Source organism: Amphiprion ocellaris, chromosome 15, assembly GCF_022539595.1.
Source record: "Amphiprion ocellaris isolate individual 3 ecotype Okinawa chromosome 15, ASM2253959v1, whole genome shotgun sequence".
Taxonomy (NCBI): Eukaryota; Metazoa; Chordata; class Actinopteri; family Pomacentridae; genus Amphiprion; species Amphiprion ocellaris.
Window position 1 is genome coordinate 12,892,993 of NC_072780.1, and position 26,437 is coordinate 12,919,429.

General features: G+C 42.9%; 3 protein-coding genes and 1 long non-coding RNA gene across 6 annotated transcripts in view; 1 reads left to right on the plus strand and 3 right to left on the minus strand.

Moving 5' to 3' along the window:
• The window catches only part of hoxa1a (homeobox A1a), a 30,170-nt gene extending 11,872 nt beyond the window's left edge, over positions 1–18,298 (minus strand). Inside the window, exons 1-4 of the mRNA XM_023272948.3 lie at positions 14,142–18,298; positions 11,535–13,658; positions 8,822–8,918; positions 7,829–7,957 (exon numbers count right to left, since the gene is read on the minus strand). Coding sequence (XP_023128716.2) covers positions 13,279–13,658; positions 14,142–14,748 — 987 coding nt within the window. The 5' untranslated portion in view covers positions 14,749–18,298 and the 3' untranslated portion in view covers positions 7,829–7,957; positions 8,822–8,918; positions 11,535–13,278. The remainder of the gene's footprint in view (positions 1–7,828; positions 7,958–8,821; positions 8,919–11,534; positions 13,659–14,141) is intronic.
• A 129-nt stretch (positions 18,299–18,427) lies between these two features.
• LOC111570275 (homeobox protein Hox-A2a) lies at positions 18,428–20,909 on the minus strand. 3 transcript variants are annotated; one of them, XM_035949416.2, is made up of 3 exons: positions 20,772–20,909; positions 20,064–20,265; positions 18,428–19,493 (listed from the first exon to the last, which is right to left on the minus strand). In XM_035949416.2, exons 2-3 carry the CDS (start codon positions 20,152–20,154, stop codon positions 18,775–18,777), a joined length of 810 nt encoding a protein of 269 aa, XP_035805309.1. In that variant the 5' UTR covers positions 20,155–20,265; positions 20,772–20,909; the 3' UTR covers positions 18,428–18,774. The 3 variants fall into 3 exon arrangements, with proteins under 3 accessions (XP_035805309.1, XP_023128709.1, XP_023128708.1); XM_023272941.3 differs by having other exon boundaries at positions 20,656–20,838; XM_023272940.3 differs by having other exon boundaries at positions 20,064–20,879.
• A 1,161-nt stretch (positions 20,910–22,070) lies between these two features.
• Positions 22,071–24,038, plus strand: LOC129350658 (uncharacterized). Its single transcript, XR_008604130.1, has 2 exons — positions 22,071–22,283; positions 23,434–24,038. It is a non-coding gene; the product is annotated as an uncharacterized LOC129350658 (long non-coding RNA).
• Positions 23,922–26,437, minus strand: part of hoxa3a (homeobox A3a) — a 30,891-nt gene continuing 28,375 nt past the window's right edge. Inside the window, exon 5 of the mRNA XM_035949412.2 lies at positions 23,922–25,701. Coding sequence (XP_035805305.1) covers positions 24,917–25,701 — 785 coding nt within the window. The 3' untranslated portion in view covers positions 23,922–24,916. The remainder of the gene's footprint in view (positions 25,702–26,437) is intronic.

The window sequence follows — 26,437 nt, forward strand, 5'->3', positions numbered from 1 at the left end:
GCTTTAGTCCTTGCTGGAAGAGTTATTCTTCTAAATTGGAAACCGCATGCCACTCTACCATTTATACTCTGAGTAAGGGATCGGTTAATGTCTTTAGGGATAGAGAAGCTCAGATGTTCGCTCAGGGGTAAATGTAATCTTTTTTTTGCTAAGAGGAGGGAGCTTTATAAAAGTTACCTTGGAAGGATAGATGGAAAAAGAGAAAGCAGGAGAATGAAGACAAATAAAGGCAAATACTATCAGCTTGCTCTTTCACTTTTTTGCCTCAGCTCCCCGTCCTTCTCTGCAGCACAAATGTTCACTTGGACTCAGGAATAAACTGATTAGAATTTGGGGGTCAAAGGTCAAGATCACTGTGAGCTCACAAAACACATTTTGGCTTTAACTCAAGAACTCACACTTTTATTATGACAAGAATTCACACAAATGTCATAAAGGATAAAATGATGAAGCGATGACATTTTATATCTAAAAGGTCGAAGGTCAAATGTGGATACAGATGGATGTAAAGTGCAAATTGACTGGTTAGAGAAGGCAGACAGCTGCATGCATGTATGGATGTAACCATATAGACGCACGTAAGTTCACATTTTCCTATTCTGACCTGCCTTATCCTACAGATTGGTGATGCTCACATTATCTTACCCCCCCTTATCCTTCTTAGACGCAACTGAAAACAGGTATTTATGTAGCTGACAGACTTGATAGTAACATACGGACCTGAAATTTTCTTTTCTTCTTCTGTTGGCTTTGTGAAAAACTAAAACAAAAGCGAGTTTCTAAAAGAAAGGAAAAAAGAATTGGCTCTTTGATGATATGTGCAAATGAAGCTGATGGACTTCTTGACGTCAGACTGCCTCTGCACACCAGCAATGCACATACATGCACACATGCAGACCATCCATACGTTTCCCTACAGGGTCTGGAACTTCAGTGGCTAACTGCCACTCCAGTATCTAATGCTGCCTGTCGGAATATTGCGCTGGCTGGCGTTAACTTCCTTTTGGGGGAGGTTAGGCGGGCAGGGGGGGATATCGGCAAATCAGTGGCAAGCTTTAGCATGCATGTCAGGGCCGGGGGACGCTCTCTGAGCCAAATGCCAGTCTATAGATCGCAGAGGGGACTAAAGATCACATCATCGTCCGCCCGGACATCGGTGACACCGGACAGAGGACGTGGGAGAGAGGGAGGACCGAATGATCCCTGCCAGGACGAGGCATTATAGACAGCCGCTGTCATTACAGCGCAAACATGCACTAGTTTGAGTACACAAATGTAAACACACACACAGGGTAACACACACACGTACACGAGCCGTGACAACGCCATTATAGACAAGTGCTGTCATTAGAAGAGTCTCTGCGGAGCTCAAATGATAACGAGCAGGGGGGGAGGGAGAGCAAGGGGGGTGTTGACGGGGGTGACTGTCCAGCTGTCTGCAGGTGAGCTCGTGGTGCTGGAGAGGTCAGCTCGCTTTAACACACACCACTTATACAAATGACACACACTCACAGCACATGTCTGCTTTGCTATTCATTCTCTTTCACTGCCTGATGCTAAAAGAATATTTGGTTTTCATTCCATATCCAGAGTGGGTGTTATGTTTACATATTCTGTCAGCACTTAAATGTATGTTAAACTTAACCTGGGTTGATTCAATGCATGGATGTGGTCAAGCAGTTCCTGCAAAACAGTAGAAAGGGAAATAATACGAAAACTCTAGAGACTGATGGCTAGTTAAATTATACTTACGCATCTTAATTTTTGTAATATTTGTTTGTTCAATTTTAAAATAAAAAGCCCTTAATTACATTAAATTCCGAGTTCTCGGTGTTTATAAAGTGAAATGAAAATGACAAGAAATCGACTGTCTTCAAACATAGCATCTGGAAAATCCTGCAGGAGCTCATACAACCCAATAACACACACCTAGGAATTATGGCAATTCCTCAGAGATTTTAGCCCATATTGACATGATAGCATCACACAGTTGCTGCAGATTTGTGGGCTGCACATCCATGATGCCAATCTCTCATTCCACCACATCCCAAAAGTGCTCTATTGGATATAGATCTGGTGACTATGGAGACCACTGGAGTACAGTGAACTCATTGCCATGTTCAAGAAACCAGTTTGAGATGATTTGAGCTTTGTGACATGGTGCATTATCCTGCTGGAAGTAGCCATCAGAAGATGGTCGACTGTGGTCATGAAGGGATGGACATGGTTAGCAACAACACTCAGGTAGGCTGTGGCGTTTAAACAATGCTCAGTTGGTGCCTCAGTTTCCTGTTCTCAGCTGACAGGAGTGGCACCGCATCACATCAACAAGGCATTTTCGTCCACACAACTGTCGCTCACTGGACATTTTCTCTTTTTTGGACCATTCTCTGTAAACCCTAGTTCAGTATTTGGCAGTTCAAGAAAAGTTTCAAATAGGCATACACACAAAAGATTTTTTAAAAGTCACTGCAGCACTGTCCCAACATACTTATTGCATTTACAAATGACGCTCTGTGAATAAAAAAAAAGACATCTTTCTCCTCCTCTCACCTTGTCTACATGTTACTATTATCAAAATCCCCTTTACTACAACTGCAGCAACCCCAGAGAAGCAACCTAGTCACTGAAAATGGCAACAGTATAAGTGCATTTCTCAAAACAATTCGTACAAATTGCAAAACACCATGGATTACCTGCAAAAGCCAGTCTCTTGCTCAAAATCCTTAGTTCATCTCTCAAAAGTAAATATCTGTGTCAATGAACATGTCAGTGGCATCAGAATGACAAGTCCTTGTGTCATTGTGTGGCTAAAGACAGTCAAATTGATTAGTCATGTTGTCATTATAACAGTTTACTCTGGAGGAATGTTCTGATGTAAACTATGGCTAAAGTTTGGATCACAATTATTGTAAATTGTAAGTTGCACCTTAGTGTATGTGGGAGATTGATTGCAAGAGACTGGACAAGATTTACATTTAGGCTTTTACTGTTGTAATTTGTTGACGGACCACATCATTGTGACACAGAAAGGAAAACAGCGCTGCATAGCACAAAGAAAAAAGCAAAAAAACAAAAGTAGAAATGTCAATGTAGGACAATCTCGTTAGGGAAAACTGTACATGCAGCGCTGTAGGAATTCCAGTGCAGTCTTCCTACACCTCCTGACGTTCCTGTCTGTTGGGCCACAAATTGTCATCCATATCACAAATATCTTTTCTTGCATCTTTAAGCGATTTCAGAAAACCCTAACCCTTCACACATTTCCCTTCGTAGAGAAATTCAAGATTCACCTGACAGCAATTTACCAGTTAGGGACAGATTTAGAAAAAAAGTCTAATGGAAATGTTTAGAAATATCCTTGACATATTATGACATCTTGTTCAATCGTTTTGCATGTAAAGGCTTATGCGATGAACTAATGCCTTAATGTTGTGAAGGGTGAGACTATTCAACAGAGACCCATTATAATACATTTTGACTGATAATGTAGGAAACAGGAGAGAATTGTACATAATCATTTGCATGGATGTACCAAAGCATTTGCAGCTTGTTCATGGAAATGAGAAACTGCTTTTTTGACGTGCACAAGTGACACAATAATGTGAAGATAGAACAAGTAGTTTTGAGAATTTCAGTTTTAATCTTAGAAATGTGCCAAAGTGACTCAAAAAAACTGTAATAGCAAACTGTAAATGTAAGAAGTTACAAAAGACAGGATTTCTGATCATTCTAACTTTTGGGAAATGAGCTCATGGTCACCTTTGAGAACCACAAATGACAGGAACACAAAGAGAGGAAGGTGGCCACTGCTGCTCTGTCAGCATCTCAACTCCCAACAGTGTGATAAAAACCTCTTATCTGTCTATGTTTACACAGCCATAAACATGCAGCATGTTACAGATTTAACTGAGAATCAATTTGTCTTGCTAAGCTTACAGTTATGAGTGCTGCAGATTCAGATCTAGACTGCTCTTTACCTAAAGGGGACAGGCAGTCTATTAGTGCATAGTTTCACTATTGCGCTAGACTCTCACAGTGTGATGTGCTTCAGGGTGTGTACAAACGAGAGGCTTAGAGTTACTCTAAGCCTTACATCTGTCACTGAAACATCTCTGTCATTTTTTACAATAACAAGCCGGCATATTGACACTGTCTGTTAAAACATCCATGCTGGCTTTACAGCTGTGTCTCTGTAATTTTTGGCAGCACAACACTGCACTGAAGCAGTCAAGTAATTGGGATCAGTAAACTTGGCTCTGAGGGAGCAGCTCAACTACTGGCTCAAAAGTATTAAAGTATGTTAATTTCACTCCAAGTTATGTCAGAACAGAAAGCCAGACAAGCGCAACAACTAGGTCAAAGTGTGGTGGAAAAGTTTTAATTACTTGACGTGATCTGATCTCATGTCAGTAGCCATCAAAGAGGTCAAACACTCCATTTTGCATCAGTTAACGCACAAATTGCTCCCTAATCCCTCACAGATTATGTTTCCAGCGGTCTACTGTCACAGACACGTGAGCACCATTGCTCTTCCTTTGGGGAGGACTGACAGCAGGTTCTCAGGTAAAACGGTGTCAGGTGAGCTCAAACATCCCGACAATCGCTGCACGTCCCCCGCAGCACAACGCAGCGCTCATATCATCTCCAAACTCTCCCTGACATGGAGACGTTTCATCTGAGGTGCTGAAACCTGCCCTCTGCCTCGAGGCTCTCTGTGTGTTCATATCTGTGTGAAAGTATTGACTGCACGTCTGTGTTTCTTTCTGTGATATGTTAGCAATTATCTCCTTGAGGCCATTTCAGCATGTGCTACTTCACCTGTCTACTTATTCATGAGACCAAAGGCTCAAGTCCTTGATATCAAAGGCTTGGCTCAGGTTCTACTTGTTTATTGACAAGCACTGCTGGCTATGCAGTTTAGGGTTCGGGATTATGTTTTGGCTTTGTGTGTTGACCTTACATCTTTGGCTCAATAAGAAAATTACAACAAGGAAAGCAAAAGGGACAGCTATGGAAGGTTGTGTCAACACCACAGCTTGTACGGTACAAAGCAGCCGGCTGGGCTTGATAAAGAAACAGTACATTTTTGGTGTTTATTTGTTTAGACAGTCAAGAGACACACTTCAGAAGGCAAGACAGAAAAAGACAAAGAATGGTTTAGATAGATAGATAGATAGATAGATAGATAGATAGATAGATAGATAGATAGATAGATAGATAGATAGATAGATAGATAGATAGATAGATAGATAGATAGATAGATAGATAGATAGATAGATAGATAGATAGATAGATAGATAGATAGATAGATAGATAGATAGATCTGAGTTGAATTAAATTAAAATGAATTGATTTGAATCGCGTTATTTGCTTATTTTCATTTAGTTTCCCTTAGTAGATAGCTAGCTACCAGCAGCATAGGCTAGCGTTAACTGATTAGGACGGGATTTAGGACACTAAAGTTATACTGTTACTGCAAGTAAACATGTCATATACTGTATGTCTGCATTTTAAACTACACTTTCTCCTCTTCTTCTTCTACACTGTCAAAAAATTAAATAAATTCAGCATGCAAATAATCTTCTTCTCTGATCTACAAAAAAACCCCCTGAAAGTTCTTTTCCATTGCTCCTGTTAGAAAAAGGGTCAAATTTAGACAATTGTACACAAAAAGGTTTTGAGCTGTTCAACTGGTGGCAGATTCTGAGCCGCAGAGTTAATTCACACCCTTGTCAGGCGTTGCTTTAAAAGACAGTGATCGGATAGTGTGAACAGTACTCAGATACTCCTTTGACCGGTGAGTATAAAAGGTCACCTTAAAATGCAGCTTTATTCAAATGACATGATACTGACATGAAAAATAAAAACAAACAAAAAACATCTGGCTACAAAGTCTGATCAGGGCCAAGAATTAAAGTAGGAGTTCTCTCTGTAACCGCTTTAATGTAATTGTGAAAATCAAAACACTGCAAATTTAAAATGAAGCCTTAAAAAATGTGTAGATAAGACACAAATAAAAACACCAAACCTAAAAACAGCTTTAAAATCGACGTATAACTGTGTCACTTATATATTCTCCTTATAATTTTAATAAAATAATTCGGGCTTCCAAATTTAACGCGTTAACATGGACGAATCTGCCATCATGGCTGAATCTGCTCTAAGATTTTTACGCAAACGCGTCTGCAGCGCAGAATGACTCAAAATCCCTGAAACGTCTCTGGCAACGCATTTCGTGCAGTTTGTCCAAGTAGACTTGCCGTCGCGCATGTTGTCGCGCATGCGCAAATGGGCAGTTGCTCTGGTAGCGGCAGAACCAAACAACTCCACATGGATGAAGGTAAACAGTAGGGAACAGCTGATTTATCAGCCGGCAGACTAAATCGGCCGATTGTAGCCCTTTTCAAAATAATCATCGCCCGGAGTTTTGTCGATTAAACCCTGATATATTCTAAATTTCTCATTACACAGTAGATACTGTTTAGTGATGAATGATGTCCTTGCACCGTTTAAGCTACAGACAGGAAACATTACAGGAGTGGGCTGAGCCGACAGGTAAGTTTCTAACAACATTGTGAAATTAACAGTGACTCAATATGTCTCCCGTTTCAGTTAAGAGAAAAAAAATTAAGTCTAACTTAGTTTTACTTTGTCAGAGAATACTAGAACGTGACCAGGCTGTAACAGCAACTGGCTGTGTGTTGTTATGGAGTAACATTAGTGTCGGATTATTTGTGACCATTATATATTTAAAATGCAACTCTGTCAAAGATGACATGTTTTGACATCTGAGTAAGACGTCTGTTTTTTTTATTTTGGTTCATATGAGTCACGACTTCATGGCAAAGAAAATAATGGAGGAGAGGAAATGTGATTTAACGTTAAAGGGCATCAGAGGACTGCATAAATAATGTTTTACCAGTAACGTCACTCATTATGTTGCTTATATACAGCATGTAATTTAATGGATGACTTTTGCCTTTTCTTTGTCAACGTAAACTAATATTTTGTACATTCAGTTTTATTGTCTTTGATCCAGGTCTGTCTTATCTGTGGCTTACACAAGATGTTCGTCCGTGGTTTTTCCTGTTTGATCTGAAGGGTGGTGGGTGAGCTTCTGAGGGACTGTTTCTGTGTGTGTGTGTGTGTGTGTGTGTGTGTGTGTGTGTGTGTGTGTGTGTGTGTGTGTGTGTGTGTGTGTGTGTGAGCGAGAGAGGATGAACAGCCTGTCTGTCAGGTGTTGGTACTCACATTAGTCATGTAAAAAACAAAGGATTGTGGGAAGCTACGATGGCCAGTACAAAGAACATCCAGACTCCTCTCACTGTCACCCGATCTCTTCTGTGTGTGTGTGTGTGTGTGTGTGTGTGTGTGTGTGTGTGTGTGTGTGGGGTGGGGGTCTTTCTTTGGGGATGAGGGCGCCTCATTGGCTGCCATGCTGGGGTCACCCTAAGGTCAGGACATGTGTGATGGATGGACCCCTGTCTCCAGACCACTACCCAGTCCTCTCCCGGCGCTCGCTCCTCCTGTGGGCCTCAGACCTGCTGAAGTATCCTGGCTGTGCTCTTGTCTCTTCACATCTCTATGTATTTGGAACTCCAAGTAGGAGTACTTCATCAGACAAAAAGGAGCTCAGAGACAACCAGAGACGACTCTTTGAGGTGAGTTCTGTTGTCAAGACGTGGAGGCCTTCAGTCGCCCTGTGTTACTCACGTAACCTCTGCTTTTCCTCCCTCTAATCACTGCCTCCTTTCTTCTCCTTTAGTCTCTAATACCCCAGCGATTACAGCCTAACACATGCATAGCAGGACAGACAGCCACTGACCACATGATGTCATCTCTCCTCTTCTTCCCCTCCTTCTCTTCCTCCATCATACTGTCAATCCCTCCATCGGCTCTGTCCCTTTATCGGCACATGGAGACGCACATCTGTCGATGGAGGAATTCATTTTGGCTGCCAATCACAACAGGGGAGTGGTCAATGAGTGCAGACGTGCCAATACCTCGACTGCCCTGATGAGTGACTTCTGTCTGTCTGCATCTCTGTCTCTCTGGGCTTCCAACACTTTCCGTCTCAACCCGTTTGATCACTAATAGACTGAGAGTCTACCTGTCTGAGAGAAGAAGAAACTGTCTGCCTCACTCTCTGGAGTTGATTTCTAGTGTACAGACTGTGTGTGTGTTGCATATATCTGACCGTAAAGAAACCGTAAGTAAGATGTATATGTAAAAGCACAGTCATATCAGTCCAGGTATCTGCAAAGATCTTCTGAGGACAAAGTAAGTCTAGTTGTGGTCGCATTTGCAGACTGTCTGAGGACGTAATGGGATTTACGTGTTACAATGTAGAATGTGACTGAACTTCAAAGACTTTGGTCAATACATTTTAATTGCCATAACAAAAAACAGTATTTGCCATTAGTGGTATGATGACCCAAAACTTAAGCCTTTCAGCTAAAGTAATAGATTTTGAATCAAAATGATCCTATACTTCTCTGGTTCTCCTTAAATGTCTCAGAAATTGCTAGTCTTTGTATCTAACTTTTAAACACACACAAAAATGAGTAAAATAAAATGAAAAAGGAGAAACTTTATAGGCTGAGACATAAGTTTCACACTGCGGTGATGGAATTTTTTGAAGTGTATTACTATCACACCTTGTGTGTTTGTGTGTCTGTGTGTGTGTGTGTGTGTAAACTCATCCCTAAATATCCTCAAGCACCTGCATTTGTATTTGTGTACAAACAAGCTCACTACAAATATCTTGTATGCGTTTCTGAGTGGGCGTTAAAGTGTGTGTGAGTTCTGAGAGAAATACCTGTTTGCTGGTAGGTGGTGGCCTGTGGGTCTTTTTGCCAACTTTGCTTCCTTTTTTTTGTGCTTCACAAATCATGTTTCAGTGTTCAGTGACACTGCTGGAGGAAAAAAGGATCACATTATCACCAGCTTTCTTATTCTTTAACTGCTTTAATGCAGCATTAAGGAACACATACAGAGTGTAATGCCTCAGTAAAGTATTTCCACAAGAAGTTATAGTCATTTAAGCACAGATAGTTGAAGCAAACTTGAGTTTTAACCAGCGGAAACGGCCTTTTAAAATGTCTGTTTTATAGCTTTAATGCAGTTTTTGGGGAAAAGATTTGAGGTTAGGAGATGGTCTCTGCCAACATCCAAAAATCCAATCATAATTAAGATTTCACTGTCATGATATTGTATTAGAAGCCAAAATTAAAATTGTCAGTATTCAGAGAATAATTAAAATAGCCTAAAGGTAAGAAAATGCCAAAACAAATCCGAAAGAAAGGTGGTAATATTTGCAAAACTCTTTCTAGATATTTAAACGATCTTAATATATAAACAAATATAATAAAATATAATACTAAATATAATATTGATGTAAAAAGCAACAAAACACAGATACAAACTTTATGCACTTTGCTATGTGGAAGCTGATCATTTTAAGTTGGTTCCTAAATTAGGCTTTGTGGAGGCCGTTTTTTTTTACGATGCGAAATTGTTTTAAAATTAAATCTGTTAATGATTGCACTCATAATTTCAGGTTATTTAAATATTTTAACAAGGTGAATGATTTAATTGAAGTAGCTTCAATTACGTGCAAATTACGTTATAATTAAATTCTATTCTAAAATGTTAGAATCTGTGTATTTCCCCACTTCTTCATGGGAATATTCAAATTAAATTTAGGTTATGGTATTTAGGTTCATGCATTCGAAAAAGAGATTCACTAGTTTCCTTTATGCTAAAGAAACGGCCTAAAATCATTTTCCTTCCTTTAACAATTAGAAGAATTAGAACTTAGATGTTTTACAGATCAACGTCCATTTAAAAAAAACAAAATAAATACAAGCTGTATTTCACACTGGCCCCAAATGTGTGACAATTCCAGGCGCGCGTCTTTTTACGCACATCAAATGAAATCTCCTTATAATTTCTGCATCACCTATTTTGAATCCGAAGCTTTAAACTTTTATTCCTCCTTGACAAAACCTTAATGGTTTGAGTTAAACATCAGTCATCGTCCGTGTGTTTATCTCAGGGCCCTAATGGAAACCATCAGCCGCGCAGGGCCAGATTTGAGCGGTTGAACCACAGAAGCGTCCGATGCTGAGGTCTTTTTCTAGTATTTTTGCTTAGTCTGAAGGTTTTTTGGTCAAACAGGCCGTGCTGGACTGTGACTGGCCGCATTGTTGAGGTGCTTGTTTGCCCAGTGTGGTCTGTAAACTGTTGTTTAGGTTTTGGGTGGTGCTGTGACAACAAACTTAAACCGTGACCGGGGACTGACCCTGAGATTTCTTTTGAGGATCAGCTGCGCTTCACTGTGTGTGGCTGCTGCAGCGCACAGAGGCGTGGAGGGAGTTTCAGAGTTTTCACCTAAAAAAAAGTGGGGTCCAGGGACACCCAAGGGTCCCTGAGGAGGTTTAAGGGAGTATTCAGGAGCACAGATGAAGCTTTTCATTTTACTATATTTGCTTTTTCCAGTAACATGCACAAATTAGTCAATTATGTGGTAAAATGTGAAAGGAAAAAAAACTTTCTTCAGTGATAGGCTGTAAATTTATACGAATTTAGGTTTGAGGACACATATGACACCTTTAAGTTAATATATTTAGAAATCCTCTAAGACACGTTGGTAACTGCAGGTAAAATAGAAAGCCACCAGTTGTGTAGACTAATCGCTTTGGAAATATAAACAGGATGGTTAAATACAGTTTTGTCAAATTAACAGAATTAAAAAACACTATTTTAAACCGTCATTGTCACATATAAATATACCGAAAAAGCAGTGCAATATATTTTCCACGAATCTAAAAAGTAATGTTTAAAATGCATCAGTTTTAATGGGAGCAAGAACAGATTTTGTAGGAGTAAAATATATAATACTTTCTCCAAAATAATCGCACCATAGTAGTTCCAAATAAATTATTTTACCTTGCAAATCTAAGCTATGCGGTCCGTTCAGTTATTTTTCAACAGACCTGTGGCAATTTAAAAATGTATTAAACAGTTTGACCAAAAAAAAAAAAAAAAAAACAGAAATGCTGGTCTATTAAAACACAGCAACTAATTACGTTTTCGTTTGGTATTGTTAACAATTTATTTTAAATCTCCTGGATAAAAATAAAATAAATAGGTCACCAACATTTATTTAAATTGCTATTGTTGAAAACTGTTTTTTATGGCTAGTTTAAAACAAAATAATTCTGTTTTTTATACGTACAGAGTCAAAATACATTCGTTTAACGTTTTTTTTTTTCCAACAGTCATCTGAACTCTCATTCAGTCTGGCCTCAATATCAGGCCCCAGAGCAACACGTCTCAGTGTGTACATATTTAACTATTTACACTGAAACAACCCCTCCAACAACAAAATGAGGGTGTCCATAGTTCCAAAACGAACCCTGTCAGGTTTGATACAAAACACACGTTGACCTCAGCGCACAAAAACACAAGGCACCTAGAAAATAAATGGACCAGAGATTAATAAAAGAGAGATTGTCCACATAACTTACTCTCCTTTTCCGTGTTTTGTTGTTGCTGAATTGGGCTGAGCAGCCTCGGCTTGCAGCCTCAGCGGGGCTCCGCAGCTCAAATACAGCAGCTCCTGCAGGTGGATTCACGGCAAAAGGTGATTGTCGCTCATTAATCATGGTGCTTCCGGCGTTTCTTTGCCCTTTTATGGTGGGATGGACTCGCATCCTGCACACCAGGAATTAAAACAACTAAAGAATCAGGAAACTCTCCTTTAGTATGAAATGGGGATAGGTTACCTTGAATAGAGTTGCTGAAACAAAACTCAACAAAGTTCCAGTTTAGGGCCTAGTTTAGCCACTCAAAGTTCATTTTAAAGACATTGTCATAGATAACAGTTTATACATCATTATCCTTAAAGACTGTATTTATAACTATGCTCAAATACAGGTCGAAATACTCTTAGAATTAAAGCAACGTTGTGCACATACAATTGCTGACTGTGACATTCAGTGCTGCAAGTTTTCACACTTCATCTTGTCGTCAGGTGGGGATGATGACACTTCCATGTAACTTGGGGAGCTGAGGAGTTGACGCTGACAGGACCGGAGGGGCTCCATCCCTGTCGATAGCATAACCTCGATGTTTTAATCAATAGACTTTCTTTTTTGTCCCTTCAATAAGCCGAGAGCTCGATAAGGTTGTCATCACAAATGACGCTGACGTCCGCGCTCTCATCTTCTCCATGGATAAACATGCCTTTATTATGCCAATAACTCTTTACCCCAGGGACGGGAGCGCGCACGGCCGCATACATTTAGAGACTCTGGGGTGAGTAAAACAGACACTTGGAGCGTCTCAGATGTTGGGAAACGAACAGAGGTTTGTTGTTCTCTCTGCAGAGCCCAAACAAAGGAGATTTAGAGCAGATATTTGCTTTAGAATCAGCGTTCGAGTCTGTCTAACGCTGTCTCTCCCCTCAGAAATGACACAGAGGAAAAGCTTTAGAGGTAAACGCATTTTAATAGACTTGACTGACCCGTAAACGTTTCTCTGGACAAAACAGTTTGTATGTGCTCCACTGGATTAAATAGCAAGCAGATAAAAGCCTGGAACATACACAGCCACGAAAGACCGGTCCTGCAACTGATAAAACTCAGCGCCCCACTAAAACACATGAAAGCATTACGCATCATGCAAATCTCACAGAATAGACGTTCAGTCGACAAACAGAGACCTGAAACACAGAAGTGACAGTGATTAAGAAGCTACTATAACAATGCACTCAATAACGATTAATAAACGAGGTCATCTCGTTGATTGTGTGATGCCTAATTGACGCATCCAGTGCAACCAGCTGTGGCCAGGATTTACAACTTTGGCATATTTGAGGTATTTGTGTGTGCAGATTTGTCGCTTGACACTGGCACGTTTATGGTCCGGGGCAGGTGGGTGGCACTGTGTATCTCCTGCACCAACATTATCGTGGCGAATTGCACATTTTACGCCAAATTTCAAAAGCAAATGGACACATTTTAAACCATGGCCTACACTTGTTTGGACAGCATTGCTATCGTTCTTGCAAACACATTACACAATATAAAATAAATCTTTAGCCAAGAAGTGGTCCATATTATTGTCCAAAGTTCCCATATAGTGCATTAACTCCTCCTAAATGTCCACAGATGGCATCCATCAACAGAAACTTTGGCTTTGATACACTTGGTATGAAATTTGGTATATACAGGCCACCGAGGCCCAGAGAGGTAAAGAGGCAGTAGGTCCTCAGTTGGAGGAGTAAGGATCAGCCCCCGTGGGAGACAACGTGGAGGATGTGGGAGAAGGAGTGGATGGGGCTGAGATGGACTTCTCAGATGCTGCATCGTCCATTTTCTCTTGAGTGCTCTCTCCTGGGTCTGAGGATGGAGCCTTGGCTGGCAGCAGCCCTTCTTTCTCTCGCTTTTTCTGCTTCATCCTCCGGTTCTGGAACCAAATTTTCACCTGAGTCTCATTCAGCTGCAGCGCAGCAGCAATCTCAACGCGGCGTGCCCGGGTCAGATACTTGTTGAAGTGAAATTCTTTCTCCAGTTCAGTCAACTGCTTGGTGGTGAAGTTGGTCCGGACTGTATTCGGCTGACCAGCATAACCATACTCACCAGACCTTCCTGCAGACAGGGGAACAGATTACTGTGAACATATTGATATGAATTGAACACTTTTGTTGTCTGATAGCATTAACTAAGCGACAACTTCGTGTGTTTTTTCAGTAGGAATCAGCTTTTACGCAGCTGGAGCAACTTTTACGCAGCAGCCAATTATTAACTACTCTGAAACAAGAAGCAACACAGGCCTGAAAAGATATTCAAAGACAGAATTAATGCATGCATTGCGTTTTAAATGAATTGAGTAACTCTGGAAGAATCTAAAATGTAAAAATTTACAGTTAACACATTGGCATAAATGCTTTTATACGCTCATGCGCATTAAAGCGTGCCATAAAGGAAACATCTGGAAGCATTGCCTGACACCACTCCACTTCAAGGAGTTAGGAACATTTACAAGGCAGCTGTGTTTACAGACTTTGTCCCACGTCCACACCCTCCACACACCACGCACGCGCGCGCACACACACTGCACTTGGCACCCACCTGTTTTTGGTGGATTCCTCTTAACTTTCATCCAGTCAAAAGTCTGTGCAGAAGATGCACCTTCAGACAGAGGTGAACAGCAAGCCTCCAGGTGAGCTGCGTGCAGCGGTGACAGGGGGTTAGAGCACCCGGGATAAGGGGTTGCTTGCTCGTGCCCGCCGCTATAGGCAGCGTGGGTATACTGCAGTTGACCCAGAGGGGCGGCACTGTAACCATGACGATGCTGAGAGACCATTGAGGAGGAAATATTACCCGAATACATCAGTGGGCCGCACTGGGGGAATGCAGCTGTAGAGTCTACTTCCTGGTTGAGCGCGTAATGGTTATACGTAGCGCAGAAACTTTGGGCTCCATAGCTGGAGCTGCAGGCCGGATGGGCCCCATAGGAGAGACCCAGAGAGCTCGCAGTAGACTGGTATGACCCCGGCTGGTGAGGGATGCCGTCAGGAGAAGCCCTGCTCGCCATGAAACGGTCATCCGCCCCGCAGTTGTTGACAGTGGCCGCACAGGACTGGAAAGTTGTAATCCCGTGGTCCGAGTGGAAAGCCCTGACAGAGCATGAGCCGCCTTCACCGCTCATCACCGTGTAGTCTAAGAAGCTGCTCATTGTAGCATTGTTCTACCGGGACCGAGGGACCGTCCGCTGCACAGACACCCTCTGATCTCGTCCTTTCTCCCCCTCTTACCCTGAGTGACCGTGCCAACCTTTACCTATACTCTGGGCTTATCAGAGGAGGGAGGGGGTCGCACTGCCCGATATCAATGAGCGGGTGTTGTCACGTGGGCCCGGGTCAGCCAGTGAGGTACTTGTCCTTATCCCTTCTGCCCGTGATAGATTGCTGTTTGAGTGGCTATTTAAATTCCAAGCGCTCGTCGATCAAGGTGACGCGCGTCGCCACTAATGTATTGGCCGAGCAAACAATGAGCTGGGAGGCAGACGGCGGTGGACAGCTCCGGGGTCGCATGAAGAGAGGGCTGCTGCAGGCGAGGCGTCTTGTGAAACCCCCGCTGTGCGCTCTCTCCCACCGGGAAGAGAGAGATTAACGTCTCACCCTCTCCAACCTCACCACGAGGACGACCTGGCACTCTGACCTCAGGTACGGTATTTTTGGAATAGAGACGAGAATAAGTGTGAGTCTGTGCATGTGTGCGTATTGGTGCGTATGCGCGCACTCGGGCGTGCGTGTGCTCTCTGTGAGCGCCGGGATTCGCCCACGCATTAACAGCCGTGATGTCATATGTATAGCAGTGTCGTTCTCTGCAGGATGGATGGATGTCTTGGAGTGTGGGTGCCACTGCCACAGGCTATCTGTGGGCTATCACTGTCCCATTCCGATGCGAAATGTTTCACGGTTGAACACTCGAGAGGGATTTTCAGAGCAAATATTGTCACAGTGTGACAGTGAGGGACAGGCAAGAAGATTTCACTCGTGATACAGAGAGGAAATACTTCAGTTGGACCCATCAAGGTTGCATTAGAACTGTTTGGCTGCGTTTCTTTGCTCGCAGGGGGTCACAGGTGATGAAACGACAAGACAACACATTAGGCATTAAGATGATGTGGTATTAATTTTTCTTTTCTCTCGTCGGTCACAGGGTTTGCTATCTGCCCCGATTTCCACTCCCACATGTATTCATTATGCATGTATAGTGATCAAATGATCTGATAATGCGTCGTGCAGCTAATGCGCCTTGCGTAGCCCGCGGTGCGAGTGTGGGCTGATTATCCTGTTAAGTTCATCAAATAAAGCTGTTGGAGAAATTAATGGCCACGGAAAAGGGAGAGCCGAGGGGAAAGTGTGCGTGGGAGACTTGCGGCAGCGAGAGCAGATGCCCAACCTCTCACTGAGGAAGGGAAAGAAAAGGGGAGGGAGAAAGAAGGAAGGAGGAAGGGAGGGGGAGAGAAGGAGGAGATGGTGGGGAGGGATGAGCGCCCCCAAAGGCTGTGTGTGGTCAGACACCTACAGTGCCTTTTGGATGCATAAAGATAGCTTATATTACGATGTTTTGGTGCTTTGGATGTAAAAGAACCTTTTTACGCACAAATGTGTTGTAGTTAACCAAAGCAGGATCACTTTGGGAACAGCTTTGAAACACTTTAGACACTTTATGGAGTATTTCCATTTCATATTGCTTCATACTTTTACTCCAGTATCAGTATGCCAGAGAAATATTGTACAGTATTACTTCTTGTTCAACAGCCTAACAGTGTATACATTCTGCTGAGATGTTACTTGTAATGATAACTTCAATAATAATCTGATAATATAATATGTGATGGGGCAATATTACATTTACAGAGACATTCTCCTTCCAAATGAGTACTTTTACTTTATTGTAATATACTCTGTAGTTAATGCTTCTGCACTTCTACTTTAGTAACATTTTTCAAAGTAATGTGATTTTTGGAGATTTTCCTGTTAATTTTATCTCAACCACCACTAGTTTTAAGTACATTTAGATGTGCTAAAGGTTAAAAATGAATAGCCTATGTTCAAAATAGTTTGATATTTCAAGTTTTCATAACTCCAAGCTCAAGAGGTGATGCAAACTTGTCAGCAGTGGGGGGGAATGAAAAAAGCGCAGTGGGGTCAATACCCCCACCTCCACCACCCCCTCTCCCTTCTCTCTGTCTACCCAGCTGCCTCTGCATTAGCGGTGAGTGGGCGCAGTGGATCCTGCCCTGCCTGCCTTGTGGAAACTTCGCCAGGCCTCTGGAGCTCTCTTGGCTCTTTGTGTGCAACACATGTGTGCAGAAAAGGCGCGCTGTCTCGGAATGATTCGGTTATACTCGCCCTGTGGTTAGTCAGAGTGCAGGAGAACAAGATCTGCCCCCACTTTTACCCCTCACCCACCCCCTCCTCCTTTATTCGCACACACATGCACACCACTTTGCCCAGTAGTGTCCAGCCAGTCGATGAGCTGCTTATGGCTTCCAGATTATTCGATAAACGTTCGAGCCTATGAATTTCGCCACGTGTAGATGAGTTTGTGAATCGATCCGTGCAGGTTGGCGTCGCAACCGGTGGTTGTTTTGTGCCATTTTCACACACAAATCTGTTAAACCGGGCAAACATATTGAGTTAAACCGCGCACCAAGGTAATAACTGATTCCAATAAGTCGAATCAAGTGCAATAAAACAAAGCAGAATTATTCACAATCCTTCTACAGAAGTAAAGACTTTAAAGTGCAACCACAACTGCTACTCCAGTAATAATATAAAATCCCCCCTGCAAACACTTACTCTCTTGATGAACGAAGCCACCGTGATGATCTCTGCAAGCTATTCTTAGTAATTATATGTCTGATAAATCAAATCTAGTCCACAAGCAGTCTGTTTTGAGTTTGGGCTACTCTGAGCACACGAGGGAAAGAGTGCACACTCACAACCTGAGCAGGCTGCTACCGCTGCTGCTGCTGCTGCTGCTGCTGCTGCTGTCGCCGAGCCAGAGCCGTGTTTAAACAAGCTATAAAAATGAATTATTACCAAACGCATGCAGAGATGGCGGTGGAGACTCAGCCCCCTTTTTAGCCCAGGAATTGGGGAGTCCCGTATGAAAATGTAAGTGGGGTTTTATTTGTGCACATTACGCCACAATTGGTCTCCTTAATGTCCGTCTCATTCATGCCACGGAGTGATTTATGAGCTCCTGAAGGCAAACATGGCCCGGGTATTTGCCTGCAACATGCACACAATGTTAAGAGCCCTGTCATGCACAGATCCATGCTGGCGTGTTTGCTTTTTCTCTCTGACGAAAAAGTATTAAATTTGAAGGTGAAAATGGAAACATTCTATTTTAGTGTTTCCCTGAGCTGCATAAATTAGCGTTTTGTGCAAATGTTAATGATTCTAAAGACATTCCAACCTACCAAATGTTGCTATTTTGCATCAAAAAATAGTTGCAATTTTCAAGTATTTTAAAATAATGTTCATGAAAATTTAAAAAAAGTTTAACCAGAAAAGTTTAAAGTTTGTATTCATAAACATTTTAGCTTCTGTTTTTATCTGTCAACAAACTTCTCAAAATAGCCAAAATTGTGTTTAAATAAAATTTACATGTAAAGTACAATTCAAACGTGAGTGTGTGTGTTTAACAACTCAATGCAAACTAGTCTATTTATATTCATTACCAACCTGTTGTGAGTTTGCATGATGTCTAATCTTTACATGACCTACTTTCTTTTTTTATTTTTTAAAAAGTTTTTTTTCACAGTAATATTTCAAGCAAAAAAAATAAAATAAACTCCGTCTGGAAATTTAAAAAACGACTCAAACACAAGAAAAAAAGATTGTAGCAAGTTAATTGTATTCTAACAAAAATATCCAAGACATTGGAAGCTATACAAAAATAAAAACGACCAAGTTCCATAGGCCTAATATTGTATAATTATTCACATACACTCATAATTTCCATTCCAAGAGATCAGGTTTGTTATGGTAATTACAAGCCACGTTTGAGTGGAGCTATTTCAGTGATTTCATTTCCTTACCTTGTATTAATGGCCAAGTCAAATATCAACAGAATAAATGTGCCGAATATACAAATAACATCAGAGTTAATACCGTCGTAGCCTGATATTTAATGTCCCGAGAGGAGGAAAAAAAAAGAAAGTTACTTTGATTGAATTTAGTTAATAGTTCAGATGCTGCAGGTCGATTGTAGTTAGAGACTCCGAGAAAAAATAGAAACTGTCCGTGGCGATGTCCACGGGGCTGTCCAGAGACTCTGACAGGCTCGGCGAGGCTGCGTCGGAGAGCTGTAGGCAGGAATCCGAGGAGAAAGGTTGAAAATCGTGTAAAGAAACATCCAGGGCCGGGGGACTGTCGCCATTGTCCGGGCCAGATGCCGAGCCGGGGCCCATTGTTGACATGCAGCCCGGAACAGTGGGTGACGGGTTGGGAAAATGTTTCAGATTTTTGTCATTGCTGTTCAGCGGCGCAGCAGCGAAGCTCATGGACTCTCCATTGTGGAGCTGCTGCTGCGCGTTGTTCTGAAAGGAGCAGGTATCTCTCTCCAGCAGGGCCCCGCTCTGCTCGTACACAGGCCCCTCGTCCTCCTCGTCGCTGTGGATGCCGTCCTCGGCGCCCGGCCCTTTGCCGTCCCCGTTGTGGTTCTCCTTGCTCTGCGTCTGGCGCTTGTGCTTCATGCGCCGGTTCTGGAACCACACTTTGACCTGCCTCTCGGTCAGGTCCAGCAGGGCCGCTATCTCCACCCTCCTCGGCCGGCACAGATACTTGTTGAAGTGGAACTCCTTCTCCAGCTCCAGCAGCTGCGTGTTGGTGTACGCGGTTCTCAGCCGCCGGGAGCCTCCTCCTCCTCCCCCACCGCTCTCCACGATCTCAGGCGAGCCTGGAAAACAAGCAACCGGCGGTAGCGAGGGATTAAAACGCAGGTTACATAACCCCCGCTGCCCGTGGATCTTAAAACGCGATCACAACCCACCAGAGAGGAGACTCACAACATGCTGCAGCAAAATGGCCGCTGGAGCCACTGACCCATGCTTATCCCATAATCATCACTGCGTAAAAGATGCTCATCAGATTGTTCTTTTTTTCACTTAGAATATCGTCCAGCATGAGCCTGAACCAAACGCAGTATTAAAGCAGTGAGGTCCAGGCTAGTGTGGGATACTAATGAATGCTCCAGCTGCCCTCCTCGGTAAAGGCACTCCATCACTCTTCATTACTGTCACACATCAAAACTCTGCCTCGGCTCGGGGAATAAATCATCTTACATCACCAAACTTTACCCAAACTTTTTTTTCCCTTCCTTCACACACAATCACAGCAAAGTGACAACCATAAATCTGCCAGAATAAACTACGCCAAAGCCTATTTTTCCCCTTCCAAGAAGGGGGCCTTAGTGGGGATTCAGTTTAGCAACAGATAGTGCAGATGTCGGTAGTTTGAAATCACCCACCTTTCGGGGAGAAGCACACAGGTCCATTGGAGATGGTCGTAGCGGTGGAAGTCGGCAGGTGGTTCCTCTTTGAAGCTTTCTTTTCCCGCATCCAGGGGTACTCCGGGGGTAAGGAGGCGGTGGGCAGCGGGCTGCATCCGTCGGGGCTGTGTCTGGGCCGGCCGTGCCGCGGATGGCTGCCCGGGTTCAGGCTGGGAATGGTCTGCTCAAAGGGAGGAGGAATCAGTGTCGGGCGTGAAAGCGTCGAGCTCTTGATTGATGAACTTTGAAATGAATCAGCGACAGGGGGGAAAGATGTCAGGCACTCAGCAAGCGACGGCTGACTATTGATAAAACCGCTCTCTCGCTCGAATTCGTAATTCATCTCCGCTCCCTGAGAGCCGAGGAAAGTTTGCACGCGTATTTTTATAAATGTTGCGGCTCAGTGATGACGAGAAAGAAAAAATCATTTGAAGAAAAAAAAATTCTCCTGGTGGTGTATTTTTTTTTCTATATCACTGATTACGGCCGTGTGGGGACCGAGCTACTATTAAACTATTGAATTCATGGAGACAAGGTTGAAATTGGACCGAATTGCCTGTCACATGATTACCTCTGCCCAATGACAATTTGGGGTTTAATCAAAAGAAGCCACTGTCTGCCTGATTGATCCAAAAACTCTTGGTGAAGAACGCCGCGCTCAGCTGGGGGACGACTGTTTTTATTTACATCTTTGTCCGCTGAGTTTATCCTCCTCTCGCCCTCCAGTCCAGTCCAGTCCACTAAGCCACAAAATGTGTGTTTTTAAGAATGGCTGACGCTCACTATTACAGGGAAGGAGCCCAGCCTAGGGTGCGCGGATTCGTGCACTCCTCTTTCTCGTATTGTTTGAGGATGTCAGTCGAGAACGCCCCCACACCACACACACACACACACACTCACGCTCACACAGACACACACACACATTTCACGCCAGTAGCTATTCATATAGGCAAGAGTCAGACTTCAGAGGTGGAAAAAACATAACAAACCCCCCCTAAAACTGATATTCTCGACAGAAACAAACCCCAATAATCCAGTCTGTTCACTGAGAGGAGACGCCAGAATACACGAGGGTCTTTAAAGATGCATAATAATGACATATGCAGTGCGTCCATTGGCATGTGTTGCAATAAAAAGCCCATCCATTCAGTTAATACTGACGGATATGACACGTTCAGACCATTCCATCTCATAACAGCAGTTTAACGTTTACAGCTGTTGTGTAGAAAGTTGTAAAACGGCCACACACGCATATGCGCACGCAGAGACAGTGTTGTCTTATTATGCGCAATTTATGCGCACTGTAAATCTATCATATTAAAGCACATAAGATTTTCGTTTATTCCACAAAAGGTCAGTTTTATAACCAGGTCATGCGCGCCCATGTGCGTGCACCTCCCCACAAACACTAGATTAAACACACAGGAGCTGTTTTTTTTTTCTTTTGTGGTTGAGAATTTTCGATAACTAAAAGCCACAATAATTCCTGCCTTCTCTTAAGTGTCATCCCAGTGTTGGAAATGGGTTTGTTCTCATGGTAATAGTGGGAAGTCAGAAGGCTAAAGCAGGATTTATTGGAGGGACCCTGGCTACAGTGCTGAGAAAGGCTTCCCACTGTATACCCATTATCAGTCCCACCTGAAATTGCAACGAAGCAAACATCAACACAGTTACAATCGACCATTTACAACGAATCCATTTGCAGCGTTATTATGTAGATGGGGCTGTTATTGAATTGCTCTTCCCCGCCGTGTTTGGTTTCATAGCTCTTCCAGAATAATCTGTGAAAGCCACATTTGGGATGTTTTTCGTCAGGCAAGTACATGTTGTATTTTCATTCAGAAAAAAAATACGGCTTAGTGAGTAGGAGAAGGAAGAAGAGAAGTGGAAGGCCTCTCTCTCAGTTTGTTGCTTATATACCAAACAAAGAGTCCTGGAAGCCTGTGCGCGATCAATCTTACTCGCCAAAAGGTCTGACAGCTCGGTGCCCTCACAACACATTTAAGGCTTCTAACTCTCCCCCGGATCAAATGCAGCCAGGAAGCGGCGAGAAACACTGGCCACTCAGATTAGAACCAGTTTCTGCTCGCAGTTAGAGTCTGGTTGTCGCTGGAGGGATGTTTTAAAAAGACAAATAAGAATCCAGCTGCACAAGATGCTACCGTTTCCTTTTTCTGAGAAGGCGGTATTGCGCCAGCGGTGAGTATAGGGGCGAAGCAGCTTCCCCCACCTGGCTTTTATGTTTGGATTGTGAATGCTTTATACACAACTATGTGTATTTTTTTTTCCTTCGTTTTAGCAGCAGGTTTGTGAGCGGACCAGACTGTGTGGTGAAGGACAGAGTTGCTAGGGGAAGAGACGGATGGCTTTTTTGGAATTACGCACAGGCTTTGTGTGCGAGGAAAGGAGTGGGTGGCGGCATTTAGTGGACCTCAGCCTGTCCTACACACTTATCTTTATAGCAGGATTGATTTAGGACCACTTTCCCACGGAGTTAAATGCAATGAAAGAAACACGAGTGTTCTGTTTCAGTTAAAACGCTATTTATGCGCTACCTGGGTGTAGTGCACATGGGTCAAATCATTATCTTGCTGTGTATGCGTGTGCACGTGTGCACGTGTGTGTGTGTGTGTGTGTCTGTGTGTGTGTGTCTGTGTTGGATGCAGAAATACTCACTGCATCAGCTTTTTTTTTTTTTTTTCTGTGACACACCATGGTCCAATTGTTCTAGGTTTCCCTGCTAACCATATGTCAGGCCCGGTAATGTTCGTGCCCGCATGTATCAATCAGCTCGCGCTGAAAATGATTTTTGTGCAAAATCAGCGAGAACAAATCAGGTTACAAATCACGTTGCAACATCATTGTAAAAAACGGTTTTGCTCATTTGAAGAGAAATGTAGAAAACGTTGAAATATGCAGGATTGAATATAGCCATTTTTGCAGAGCTGTTGAGGGAATTACAAAACTAAATACGAGGTGTGCCTGTTTTGTGTTGTATTTGGATTACAAATTCGAAAAAATATTGAAAATAATGAAAAAACAGACCAAAAAAAACTATCAATTCAATGCAATCGTGTATGCACTTTATCAAAACACAGTCAGACGAATAAACTGCCGTTTTTCAGCATTTCACTGAGAATTTCCTGTGCTGTAGCATGAATCATAATCGAGGTAGTTTGGACTGAACTGGCTTTTGTCTGGCGTCTGCAAATCTGCAGAATAATGACACAAATAAGCTCCGTTATGATTCGAGTTCAGTCTGTATCCTCTCTGACCGCTTTGACTGACTGAACGTATCAGCGAATTATTTTTTAAACGATTTCTCATTTAGCTTGTTGTCTTCTTGCAGGATCTCCAGAAGGGCCCGGGTGACATTTTTATTATTATGGATGTGCCCACGCAGATGAGAGGAGGGGAGAAGGGCCACCCGAGAGTTTTCTACGCGTCGAATCAAGAAGAATGGGAAAAAATCAAGTAGCCTTCATCCAATATTTGACTTTAACTGCGGCTATTTCCCTGTTTGGCATTGAATTGTAATTATGGCCAAAGATTCTACTTTTATGTACAAGCAAAAATACAAATATGCTATTATCCATTATTTACTATTTTTGGACATTTTTGCTTTATTAGCCTTTTCTTGTGTTGGAAATTATTTAAAAATATATTTCAGATTTTTCACCTTCAGGTTTTTATACCAGGAATATACAATAAATAATAGCAAGGAATAATGTTTTTACTTTTTAAAAAAAATTTATAACTGGCTTGTATTTAATTGTGTGACCACGTTGAATGTTTCTGAGAATTAAAAGTGAAGGATATGCTTTCATTATATTTCAATTCTTTTATTTATTTCTTCGAACTGGAGCAGCATGGAATGTATGACATCGAAAGAAAAAAAATGGTGATGTTTGTTTCTTTGTTCTTCAATAAAGAAACCGTGTGTCCTTCTTTCCACCCTTATTGCATGACTGATTGATTTTACATTCGCTGAGAAAATAAAACACCTCCTCGTAAAAAGAAAAACAAAATTGGAAACATAGCCTATGATAGCAACATGGCTCGCTGCTGCTCCCGTTGAGGAGCTGCTTGCAGACTACATGTATGGGCTGAAAAAAAAAGGGCCGAGACGCTCATTTTTCCACCAACCTTCTCCCCACACAAAGATGGAGGTGTGTCAAATAATACTAATGGACTCTTTTTCTCTTTACACCGAACAAAATAAATAACATTAGAAAGTCCAATAGAACAAAAAATAAAAAGCAAGGGAGGTTGCATGTAAGCTCATGACCCCTAGCTTTTTTTCCTTTTTTTTTTTTGAAAATGTATTTCCCTCATAATCCCAACTCGTGGCTCTTGAGGATCCTTACACAAGTGCAACAAAATGCAAAAAAGAAACAAAAACACAATTCTTCAACTGCGGATAAATAAAGGACGGACAAATTCACATTTAAAAAATGAATAACGTGTGTTCATAATACCCTGTTTGAGTTTCGATTTTAAAACAAGATTTTTTTTTTTTTAAAAAATTTAAAAAGATTAAATAAGCCTATGCATATACTGTGCTCCCCCCCATCCCTCCCTCCCTCCCTCCCGCCCTCTCTAGACGTCCTACAGCCCAGATAAAGGTCTTTGTGAGACAATGACACGAGCAAATAGAGAAAAATTCAAGCAAGTCGTGATTATTTATCCTACGCTACTTCACACATCAAACTATAGGAAACATAAACAAAAGCAGAGAGAAGGTGGAAGCCGTGAGGAGGCGCAGAAACAAAGCACTAATATGTCTGGAGGTGGATAAGACAATGGGCGGAGTGATCCAGGCAGCGCCACCGCTACAGATGCGTCAGTTTGGGCGCTTCCTGGATTCTTCCCTGAGAGTAGTGCGACGTTAGGTCTGTGTACGTCGGTGTCGGATCACACACTCCGTGATGCTGACTGTTGCCCATTGTGATTGCTCCATTGTACTCCATGTTTGCGGACGGTGGGTGCGGGAGATGGGTCAGACCGAAAACAGAGGCCCCGGAATTGGGCATTGAGTCGATGTAACCTCCGCCGACATAAACGGGGCTGCCCTGCATGTGCGTCCCGTAGTTGCCATTTCCTTGGAGGGGATGCGCGTCATACTCGGGCGTGGCCGAGTCGGTCCCGGGATACCTCTTCTGGGAGGGCGGGCAGTTGTTGAGGGAGTTGTTTAAAGGAGGGGGGTATGACGTTGCCATACCGTATGCATTTTGATGAGGTTTATTGTAAGAAGTCGGCGAATGGGATTCATATGGTACACTGTTTACGAGAGAATGCATAGAGTTGAGGTATCCGCCTCCACCACCGGAGGTCGGGCCCACAGGACTCCGCGGGGACTGTCCGCCGGGAGAAGGCATCATCCCGACGCCTTTCTGATCCTTCTTGTATTTCATCCTGCGGTTCTGGAACCAGATTTTGATCTGTCTCTCCGTGAGGTTGAGCAGGTTGGCCATCTCCACCCTCCGGGGCCTGCAGAGGTACCGGTTAAAGTGGAACTCCTTCTCCAGCTCCACAAGCTGGGCGCTGGTGTAAGCTGTCCGGGCCCTCTTTGATGCTGCTGACCCTGGAGGACTCTTGTCTCCGGGGCAACTCTCCACTGTAAGGGAGAAGGAGAGCAGGATGACAATCAGTAATCCATTACAGACACACACAGAGGGAGAGGTACAGAGGCAGAGACAGGAGAGTGAAAGTAAAAATGTGTGACGACAGCACACACACACACACACACACACACACACACACACACACAGCTGATAGTGAAACTCTCCACGATCAGGTGGGGGTGGTGATAAAACCGTTTACTAGATGAATATGCCCATTTAAACACAGGGTTTTAATCATCGCCTCTTCCTCCTCCCTCTTAGCACGTGTTACAAACATCTCAATATCTGTGATAAATGTGCTCCCTCCTGTGCAGCACAGGGGTTATCATCAGGGCTCCATAAAACAATTAACAATCAATGAGTGTTGCCTGCGCACGCTACAGTAACTGCAGAACAAGAAATGTAAGTGCAGAATAGTAGGTCAGTGTCTGATATGAAACCAGGTAACCTCGGGTTTCCAGCTAAAACATTCTGACCCTCTTCTCCCCCCATAGTCACACAGTGGCACACGCATAATGCAAACACAAGCATTGTGTATTCCTCCGGGTGTATAAAACAGCTCGCCTTGCCCTTACTGATAAGCTTAAGAGGCTGGAGCTTGGCTGCAGAATAGCAAGGTGTTGGTCTACTTACCGTTGTGGCAGGCGACCAACACTTAATAAATTTCACTACCTGTCGCCCAAACCTGGAGTAAAAGGAATGCAACACGACATAACCTGACCTGAAGAG